The sequence below is a fragment of the Nannospalax galili genome, unplaced genomic scaffold (genome assembly GCF_000622305.1).
Source record: "Nannospalax galili isolate Female #2095 unplaced genomic scaffold, S.galili_v1.0 scaffold898, whole genome shotgun sequence".
In the NCBI taxonomy this organism is placed as follows: domain Eukaryota; kingdom Metazoa; phylum Chordata; class Mammalia; order Rodentia; family Spalacidae; genus Nannospalax; species Nannospalax galili.
In genome coordinates, this window is record NW_008342399.1 from 1,219,033 (window position 1) to 1,230,341 (window position 11,309).

Consider the following 11,309-nt stretch of genomic DNA (forward strand, 5'->3'; position numbering starts at 1 on the left):
ATAAAATATGCGTTTTGGATGATTTAGGATGACCCTTTTCAAATTTTAAGTCTTTTATTCGTATTATTTCTAGTTCCTTATCAAAACTGAAGTTAGTTTTGATGAGTACAGATGTTACTCTGAACTCAGCATATAACAGTGCATATGCAATACATAATTTGAATGCCCCAAATCGGCAGGCTGTGGTGGAGATTGAATCATTTTAATATGCGTTTTGGATGATTTAGGATGACCCTTTTCAAATTTTAAGTCTTTTATTCGTATTATTTCTAGTTCCTTATCAAAACTGAAGTTAGTTTTGATGAGTACAGATGTTACTCTGAACTCAGCATATAACAGTGCATATGCAATACATAATTTGAATGCCCCAAATCGGCAGGCTGTGGTGGAGATTGAATCATTTTTTCTGGTTTATTTAAAATATGGATAGGTGTACACACACATATACATATATCTGAAGATCTACAGATTTAACTTATCAAATCGATGACATCTGCGTTACAGGCCAGTACTGTCCGGGGTTAGCCACTCCTGAGGCCTTGGTCCTCTCATCCTATCTGAGGCATCTGAGGGAGGAGAAAACTATCACAGCGTCAAAATAATTTGTTGTCGTTGTTGTTTTCCCCTAAGATGGTTGGATGAAGGTAAATAAGAGGTTAGAAGAAACACACTCACCCTGAAACTTACCACTAAATATATAGCTACAAAGTGAAATACTGTTAGACGACTGTCTTTCCTGCAAAAGTTACTTGTGCCCCAGTCCAGCTCAGAGAAGAGTTGAATCTGAGACTGGATCTTAGGAGCTGAGAGCTTGCAGGCAGCATCCAAAGATGTAGATAACAGAGGAGCGCCCCCCCCCCCGTATACTTCTGTACCTAAAATTGAGATTTGAAAGTCATTGCCAAAAGAGCCAAGAAAACCGGGTGTGCTTTATATTTCACGATGTGTGGGTGAAGGCTCGAAAAGCAGGGAATCCCAGCTAAGGCCTTTCTCCTCCAGATTCCACATCTTTAAGACGGGTAGGAGGAGTTCCTCTTCCCAGGCTGTCAGTGCACTCAACGTAAAGGCAAGGCGCTGGGCGACCTAGCGCTGGCCAACGGGTCCCAGGGCCGGGCCCACATGTCATCCACGCCCGCTGCAGATGACAATCCTATTTTTAATCAGGTGGGTGGCAACGACAGCCCCTGGGCCCTAAGACTAGGCAAACCAGAACCGACTGAGTAGGTTCTGCTCCCCACTCTGCTTGGAATTCGCTGTGAGCTTTGCTTACTCGGCAGGCCTGCTCCCGTGGGCTGATGGCCCAGGGACGTGAAAGGAGGAAAGGTACGGGCTCCGAGGGGAGCGAGCAGTAGGTCCTCTAGGGAAGGGCCAAGGAGTGGGTTAGGGGCCGAGGACTGGAGAGCCTGGACGCGGGGCGCGCCCTGCCAGGCCGGGCGAGCTAGCAGGTGCTGGAACAAAGGCCGCCCTGCTACCGAGGCCTTTGATGGGCAAGGACGTCTCCTCCCCGGGCTCCTCATTCGCATGCAAATCCAGCGCTGGTCCCCTTTTCTTTGAAGGCAAACAGAAGGATGTTTGTGTGTTTGTAGGGACTAGGCTGCTTGAACAAGCCTTCCTCAATAGGCTGGGTCTCGAAAAATAAACCAGTTGGACAAACATTGGCCACCAGCTCTCCTCCTCCCGACTACAAAGTGTGGATTTGCTACAACTCATTAACCCGACGCTTTTCTCTCCTTCTTCTTGTTTCTTTACTCATCAAACGCCCCCGTAGAGCCTGGAGACAAATGACCGAAGCCCAGTTGGGAGGGAATTGCAGTTAATGGGGAGAGGGATATATTGGGGCTAATGGTTCAGGCAGCTCCCGAGGAAGGACCACACAAAAAGGAGCCTCTCCATTCAGGGCTCTGTTGTGCTGCAGGGATTTAATCTGCAGCTAGATTTAGCCAAATGTTATCTATTGCCCGGGTAATGAAGCCCTTATGGGTTGAATTGCTCCTTGTACCACACATGGTGTCATGACCTTAGATTGCTTCTTGGTTGATTTCTTTTTTTCCTCTATCAGGTAATTATTTTATTTCTTTAAAATAAAAAGCTAGTGCCTCTGCTCAACAACGTGTTTCCTCTCCATTCCCATCCCACTTCCTTTCCTATTAAAAAGGAAAGAAGAAAAAAGCAACCGAGAAAGTGAACGAGACAACTGTGGGGCTCTTTTCTTTTACTGGAAGCATCTTTACATCCATCCATCTATGCTCCTCTGTTCCCTATTCAGCATCTCACCATGTCCAAAAATTGTGTTGCTGGAACTGGAATTCTGGATACATGTATTAGCCAGGCTCTTACAGCTTGTGTAGTGAGCAAACATTTCAGGAAAGGCTTCTGCCCCTCACAGATTTTGTTTTTCATGAACCCACACATCTTCCTGTAGCCTGCTGACTGGGAGAGCTGGGGGAGGTGCTCACTCTGATGGAAGGTGATTATTTTGATGGACTACCAGCCTCTGTCCTTTATTAAAGGCTGTCTGAGGCCACTGGTTGAGGCTGTGCCTGTTTTGTTTTTCTCTCTCTGGCCCCGGTGGCTCTGGTTTCCTTGCTTGGTGGAGGACGAAGCTTGGAGCAGAGAAGTGTTATTACAACTGCTGTTGATGGGGAGGGATCTGATCCTACTACCCACAGCCAGGAATCAAGGATTCTAGGTTATGATATTTAGATTCTCTGCTGGTTACACATTCTGTTCACACCTGTTTTTACTACTGACTGAGCAAAGTCATTTGGGGCAACTGAGAGGGCATATCAGTGTCAAACTCAACCCAAATCAGAAATCTGCCTAGGAACAACCTTAGTTGTTTGTTGTCTGGCGTCTTCTGGACATTTTCCTGTGCATCTACAATGAAATGCCAGGATGCCATACCCTCCTACACACACCCTTTAGAACTGACCCAGACAGGGACCAGCCTGGGGAACAGCATTGTTCGCTCTTATTCTAGTTTCTGCTGGCTTCCTTGTGGTGCAGCCCAGTCACACACATACAGGCATGCATGCATGCTCAGGGCCCATCAGCTGCCACTTGCCTCTTTCTCCCCTATGATTCTGTAATTAGACATATGTTTTTTGTTGGCAAATGTGTTTGATGGCATAGCCAATGAAACGTGGTGTGTTTATAGGGCCATGCATGTAAATGTGTAAATATGTTTAGTGTAAAATCTAGCAATAAATACCCTGCCAACTTGGATACTCTTACATTTGACAGAAAGATGGAGCATCTGATCCTGACCAGCTGCTTAGACTGTTGGGGGCTTAGACTTTCCCAACCGAATTCACCTTTCAGCTAATTTTTTGCATATCACATCTCTCTGATCCCCTCTTTCCCTGGATGTGAACAACTTAGGCTGCTGTTCACTGCTGACCATTCTGGAGTTGGAGAACTTCTTGATTCATTCATTCAGCAGCTTCTTTATCAAGGAAACTTTCCTAGTCAGCAACAAGCTAAGCTTACAAGGACAAAACTGATGATGGTAAGCCAACCCTCAACCTTAGGGAGAGAGAGGATGGCTAGGAGCTGGAATGGTGACTATAAGTTACCACTGATCCATGTTTATAATTCTCCTGTCTGTACCAACTGCATCCTAAATGTAAAAAACTGTTTTGACCTAGCATCAGAGACTAGGGAAGGAAGATCTTTGAGGCCAGCCTGGGCTACATAACCAGATCACCCTATCTCAAAACAAAACAAAATTTATCTGCTTTGAGCTACTCTGACTTTTAAAAGTACAATTTTAGAGGCATATAATATACATACAGGAACGTGCAGAAGTCCCAATAGCTTTCCACTCAAACTGAACACAACCATTTAACTCATGTGTGACCAAGCGGCAGAGCTCATCTGCATCCCCAGAAATCCCTTTCTATTCTAGCCAGTACCCTCATGAACATTTGTTTTTTTTGTTGTTGTTGTTTTTTTGAAAGATTGACTGATACTTCACTAATCATCGTTAACATTAATTTTATTTGTTTGCAGTGCTAGGCATGGAACCCAGGGCCTTAACTAAGCTAGGCAAGGGCTCTACCACTGAATCTCCACCTCAGGCCACTAACAGTCTAATATCTTTCACCTTCACTGTGAAATAGTGAGGAAAACAATTACTATTGACTTTGTTTTACAAATCAAGGTATCAAGGCTCAAAAGAGATTAAATGACTTGCCCAAGGTCATAGCTACTCAGACCTCACCATTTAAATCCCATTTTATTTCCATAACACTGCATTGCTATTTCATTACCATTATTGAGATTAAACCCTAGAGTGGTAGGAGAGTTGCTTAGCAGTCACAGTGTGGAAGTCATTTATTTCTTGAACACTTTTTTCATTTTTACACTCACCATTTTCTCTTCCCCCACCACTTCCCTAGGAAGCTTATTGTTTTAGATGGATTTAGAATTGACAGTGAATTATTTCAGAGGTATCCACTTCCTCTACCTAGCTCTACGCTCTACATGACACTCACCTAGCATCCCCCTCTCCTTTTTTTTTCTATCAGCAAACAGGTCATGTCTGACTATATTTACAAACAAGTTGACTATTTACCCATTTCTGCTTCTCTTGTAGCTTTTTAATGGTCAATATCTGCCAGTTGAGAACTTTTTTCTCAACTGCTAAGCAGGTCTTACAAAAAGCCTTAAGGCTACATTCTTTTCATTTTGAAACAGAAAGATAATATAAGGAGTCAGATAGATTTAGCAATCAATGAGGAAACAGTAGGTAAGTGCAATGCCTGCAGAGGACAGAAGATCCCCTGGAACTGGAGTTACTGACAGTTGTTAGCTGCCTTGTGGGTGCTGGGGATTGAACCTGGGTCTTCTGCAAGAACAGCTAGTGTTCTTAACTGCTGAGCCACCTCTCTAGCCCCTAGAGAAAATGTTTTTTAAAAATCTCAGAAACTGCCAGGTGTGGTGGCACACTTCTTTAACCCCAACACAAGAGACAGAGGCAGGTGGATCTCTCAGAGTTCAAGGCCAGCCTGGTCTACATAGCAAATTCCAGGCCAGTGGGGGCTAACACAGTGAGACCCTGCCTCAAAAAACAAAAACAAAACAAAACAAAAAATCCCAGGACAGTTTCTTTTTTAACTCCACACTTCGAAAGAGACAACAAAACCATCCCCAAATAAAAGCAACTCAACGAATACCAGCATATTTATTTAAACAATCTGGAAAGTTTGAATTCTGAATTTGAAATTAGGAAATGAGTCAGAAGGATATTTTTCTGTTTGTAAAGTAAGAGTGATGTTGTTTTTCAAGATAGGGTATTTTCTTGTGTGGGGAGATATATCTAATCTGTTAACCCAAATGCAAGCTTATGCATATGTCTAGGCCCAGCAGATCCAGGAGCAGCAGTAGAAGAAGAATCCCAGGACTCAGGGCTTTGCTTGGGTCCCACTGCCCCGGAGGGAGCCAGGCACCGAACAAGAATTTTCTCTTACTTAGAATTATGATCAATAACAGATTGACAAAGAAAAAGAAGTGAGGATAACAGATGAATTCTGATGACAGCAGTGTCTTTGCACACTTGACTAGCAATACCTGTTAAATAGGAAAATATTTTCAATGATAAAAGGAAGTGATATCTTCCTAAAAGTGCACAAGAAAGGACTTTTGTGAAGGAAACAATACTTGATTCTCTATTTTTCCTTTTTAGGCAGAGTTTTGTGTACATGAAAATAACTGCGCACGATTATATTCTGTTAAATAACTGATTATAGAGAAAAAAAATCACAAACCAAACAATCTCCAAAGCCGATAAAAGAAAGACTGGGTTGAAATTAATTGTAAGATCAGTTTTCACCCTCATTTATGGGTTTCTTTCTTCCTCTTTTCTCATTTTTCCCTTTTCTCAGAGGGTGACTTGCGAGAATAAAATAATTTATGTGAAAATGCTCCGGAAAGCTTATAACATAGTAAAGAATTATGACCCCCGTGTAGCTTCTTCCCATGACTTACTCATTCAGGAAAAAAGAAAAGAAAGGAAAAGAAAAATATCCAAACTTTGGAATATAACTAAATCCTTAAATTAGTTACAGAAATCTTTTAGGATCCCTATAATAATCTCACCGTTCTTCAAATTTCTTATCTGTATCTATGAAAAAAGTTACTACTTAGTTCTTTCAAGAAATAATGAGAACAGATGTGACACAGTTTCACCTTCAGATGTGTATTTGAACTGATAACTTTCTTGCCCTTTCTAAAATAAACAAACCAATGGTGTTTCAAACCCATTCCTGTAGCCTCTTGGTATGTTTCTTTCTCCTACTTCTGATCTACCAATCATTTCTTTAGCCCCCAGTCTTTGAAAAGTGGGATTATTCTACACTGTTTATAGAACACCTGCTATATTGCAAATCCTTTCATTCGTCTTTTAAATATAGGAAACAGAATTCCAGACACCAAGCTGTCTCTGATTACCCAAGGACAGGAAAGGAACAAGAGAACAAGCCATTTTAGCAGGAAACAGTGGGATGGAGGAAAGGCTGGGCAGGTAATTCTTTCAATTCTCAATTAAAAGACACCTTTTTTATTACTAAAAATTTCAATGGGACAAACAACCTGACGACATCAATGTCTTGTGTGGGCAGCACTCACAGAGCACCTAAATCCAAGTGGCTACAGAGTATTGAGCTAAGCAATGGCCAAACTCCTTCAGGGAACCCTGAATCTGAGTTTCAGCCCCATTTTTAAACGCTTTGTCTGATGGGTCACTTTGTGTCCCTAGCTGTCACATTTTCTCTGGGAAGAAACGAAAAGGGGGAGGGGATGGTTGTTATCATATAGTAGTATAGGTTATCCTATACTATTGCAAACCAAGACTGTGACCTGGACCCACTGAGGTTACATTTACATGGCTTTATGAGGAGTTACATAACAAACACAGTTGTCAAACCCTAGAGCACTTTTTTCCTTCCATGATTTAACATTTTATTACAAATCAAAGAACTTTTTAAATAAGGTGCAAATCTTTTCTTTTATAAACTTTCAAATAAAAATTTTCCATTTGCAGAAGTTGCAATATGCCATTTGCAAACTTAGAGTCCAGGTTCCGGAACACTGTGGGTGCACAGGCCACCAAGACTTTTTTTTCCTATGGTTTTCTTTTTAAATTCAATTCAAGCATTAACCTCACCTTTAAAGTTGTCATCACCAAGAAAACTTGGTCCAAGTCACCCAGTTTGGATTTTGTTTTCCTCTTCAAAAGCAAGCAGGGTTAGAGAGGACAAAAATAAAGTAGTGAGGCGCTCTGTGCTGTGTTTTTCTATTTAAGGAATTTAATATTTCTATGCCTCCCTCCCCTTTTCCCTTGCCCCCCACCCCAAGCTGCGTACATAGCAGGGCTCCAGAAAACCATCTCCCACACGTCTTTAGAATTATGTGGGATGGGATCCCTCATTCTAGGGAGTTGGTGGGTGAGGGTTGTTATTGTAACTCTATTCTGTAACTAAAGCTCTGGCATGTAATAAATCTCTCCCCAAAGACTTTTGGATCTTTGATTTGAAAAATCGGATTCCTTTTGTGGAAACAGTTGACAGGAACCTAAAAGGATTAGTTGCATTCCACATAGGATAATTTTTACTGGCAACATTTTGAACCGATTTGGTCCCTTTCAAACCTTTAACAATGTCCAGAAAAATGATCTAAGGGGACTTGTATTGTTTTTCCTTTGGATGTGAATCCGTCTGCGTCTGGGGCCAACATCTCCATAGGGTTTTTGAGTGTTCCGCTTCTGAGCCGTGTACCGAATTACTTCTTACTTCTCGAGCGTCCTTTCCACTTGATTGGTTATCTTCTTCTGCCAGGAGCTGGGCAGTGTTTCACGAACTTCAGCACCCCGGATGAAGCAGGAGTGGGCGGCTGGAGGCCACAGAGACACCGGCTCTGCAACAGCTGCAAGGTCGCCGGCAGCCCCAGCGCGTGGCCGTCCCCATCCTCCACCATCGTTGCAACATTCCAGGCCGCAGGAACGCGGGAAATGCGAGGGTGGAACGTGTGCCACTGTCTCGTCCCACTGTCCCATCCCACCGAGCAGAGGAGCCCGAGGCCAGCGGGTCCCTTTTTGTTTATTTTGTTGTCAGCGGACTTATCAAGACTTGTTTGGCTGGAGGTTCTGACCCGCCAGGGCGCTGTGGCCCCTCAGCCCTGGCTCTCCCCTCTGTTTTTACACCTGCACAAACTGCATAGAACTCCCCGGCCTGATTTATAGCCTAATTAAAGGCTCAGCGCTCCCCAAGCCACCGGGCGGCTCCCTTCCTTCCCGGTGCGGGCTGCGGCGGGCGCGGGACTGCGCGGGGGACACACAGTCACTGCGCGCGTGGTCCCCAGCCCGGGGCTGTGGGCTTCCCGGGAGAGGGAGGAACCTCGGGGTTCCTGCGGTTACGCGCTGCGATCGGGACACGTGCGCACGGTGGCCCAGCGTGGACTTCCCATGAGTGGCCTAGGGGTCCCATGGAGCTCTGGGCATGGATGCAGGGCACAGAGGCGCCTGGCCCGGGTAAGGGTCCTGATGTTGCTCGCGGTCTTGATTTCCCGCCTCGCTCTGCCCGAGGCCGTGGCCTGGAGAGGATGCGCAGGGAAGCGGCGGCTCCCGAGGCCCAGCCTGGCTGTGAGAGGGAGGCGCAGGGTCTCAGACCGCCCAGCCAGTGAGCCGATGCGGCCGAACCTCGGCTCTAACCTCCTCCTTGGCTGCCTTTTTTTTCTGGAGAGAATAAACAGCAAGCCAGCGAAGATTGGCAGCATTGAGCATCTTCCTAACCCAGCTCTGTCTTCTTTCCATCTATCAATCCACCTTTCTAATTAGACTAATTAGGAGCGCTCTGCAGTGTCGCTAGGCCCAGGGACTGAACCGCTAAGGGGTTGTGAAAAGAGCCCTGAATGGCCACGCTGGGGGCCGGCGGGGGCTTCTGTGACTCATTCACCACAGTGTAACAGTGGCTACATTTATCCCTGGCCATTGAAAGGAGGCTCGATTAAAACGTTTGGGAACTAATGCCACCCTGCATCCCCTCTCTAATTAGGGGAGCCGGGGCTCTGGCGAGAGCTCTGGGGACCCTGCAGACACCCGTCCGGTGCTCCACTGCTTTCCGCCCTTTCAGCTCAGCCTGATTTCCTTTCTGAAGACAAAAGTCTGCCACCTCTTCACCTGTTGCCCAGCTTTCCCAGCCTTTGGGAGCCCCCACGTCCCTGCCTGACGCTGAAGGCCCAGCCAACTGCGTTAGGCCGCTCAGCAAGCCGAGATGCTGGGGGCATCCGAGTGGAAAACAAGTCGCCTGTTTCCTCTTTTAGTCCTAGAAAGCATGCTTTTATATCTGCCTACTCCATTCTTTTGTCATCTTACTCTTCCTTCGTATTTCTCACGTTCTACACATCCATCCCTTTTAACTAAAATGCCGCGCAAAGCATTTGTGAACGGCAGGAAATGGGTCAGATGCCACGCAGGTCCACTATGCTGGTCTCCTATGGTGCTGTTCCTCGGTTATATAAATCATGTGTACATTCTGTCACTAGTCTTTAAAAATGTATTTCAGAAAAGGGCCTTTAAGCATCTACTATGTGCCTTGAGGGTGTCCTCGTATGCCAGCCTTCTTTCTTTCCTCTTAGCCCTACTTGTATTCTAAGTAAAACCTGACATGATCCCATTCCCCTCATGCAAGCTACTGAGTCGCTTCCTCTGGTTGTGTATGCCGATTATTTCTTTCTCACTACTTAATAAGAAGGATCTCAGACACAAAGTATTAGGGAAGTAAAGAAGAAATGTGACAAACAGGCATTTGCAAATACGGATTTTTAAAAGTATTTTATTATTTTTATTTTATGTGTATGCGTGTATTGCCTGCATGTAAGTGCACTCACTCCTTGTGCAATGCCTGCAGACAGAAGAGACTGCCGGATCCCCTGGAACTGGATCCCCTGGAACTGGAGTTAGGGACAGTTGTTATGTGCCATGTGGGTACTGGGATTCAAACCCGGGTCTTCTGCAAGAACAGTGTTCTTAACCACTGAGCCATCTCTCCAGCCCACAAATACAGATTTGGTGTGGGTGGAAAGTTGCTCATTTTGTTGATGAGAAGGTGGTATCTGACATTTTTACAAAATTTTAAACACACTTTGCTCTAAAAGAAAGGTGACCAAGGAGATTTGGTTTCTTGCTTTAGATTCCTCTTTTTTTTCCTTTAATTATTCCTGTTCCTCTTATTCCTCCTTCTCCCTCCTCCTCCTCTTCTTTTTGGAAAAGAGCCAGATGTGCAAAGAAATATCATTAGGTCACTGTTCTTGATCATGTTAATTTAGCAAATGGAACCTCAGTAAAAGATGCTATTAACTAATGTCAACCCACAGCATGCAAAATTCCTTGGATCCAAACTTCAAAAAAAGAAATGAAAGATGTCATGTGAGTGAGTGGAATCGTGGAATTTTTAGAAACCTAAACTGATCTTAATAGAGTTTATTGCTTCCACACCCTACTTCACAATATTTTAATTTAACAGTTACAATATGCATGACATTGGAACATAAATCCAGCAAGTTAAGAATCTGGGAGGAGCAAAGAAGAGGAAAGAAATGACAGAAGTGGCTCCTTGCATTGGAGAAAATGTCAGTTTGGAAAATTTTCAAGTACCTGGAAACTTTGAAATGAAAACCCCAAATCTGTATCATCTGTCATTTTATCACAAAACTCTTATTTTTTTTTCCATTTCAGCTGTTGATTGAAATGCATGGGGCTAGAGCGATGACTCAGCAGTTAAGAGCATTGACTACTCTTGCAGAGGACCCAGGCTCAGTTCCCAGCACCCACATGGCAGCTCACAACTGTCTGTAACTTTGGTTTCAGGGGATCCAACAATATCCTCTTCTGGCCCCTGGGGCATTGCATGCATGTGGTGCACTTACATACACACAGACAAAGCATACATATAAAATTTTAAAAATAAAAAAAAATTTTAAAGAAGAATGGCATATATATATATAGTCAAGGGCGCAACTCCGAAGTATACAGATTAGTTAATATGCACCTACATAAACAGTACTTAGATCAAGTTATAGATGATTTAAAAAGAATGACAGAAAAAGCCTTCCACACTGCTTGCTAATAAATGCGGCCCTGCCTCTACCCACTAGTTTCACTTTTGTCACTTCATTGGGGTCTTCTATATTCTTGAACTTCATATAAGTGGGACCATTCAATATGTATTCTTTTTGTTCTTTTGTTCATCAGTATATTTTTGAGATTTATCAATATAGGCTGTAAATAATTTACACGGGTAAAGAATGAGAAA

The 11,309-nt window shown here is 43.9% G+C and overlaps 1 protein-coding gene across 1 annotated transcript in view; it reads left to right on the forward strand.

Moving 5' to 3' along the window:
- Positions 1 to 8,833, forward strand: part of Foxd1 (forkhead box D1) — a 12,584-nt gene extending 3,751 nt beyond the window's left edge. Inside the window, exons 3-4 of the mRNA XM_029566138.1 lie at positions 7,836 to 8,023; positions 8,251 to 8,833. Coding sequence (XP_029421998.1) covers positions 7,836 to 8,023; positions 8,251 to 8,833 — 771 coding nt within the window. The remainder of the gene's footprint in view (positions 1 to 7,835; positions 8,024 to 8,250) is intronic.
- The last annotated feature ends 2,476 nt before the right edge of the window (positions 8,834 to 11,309 follow it).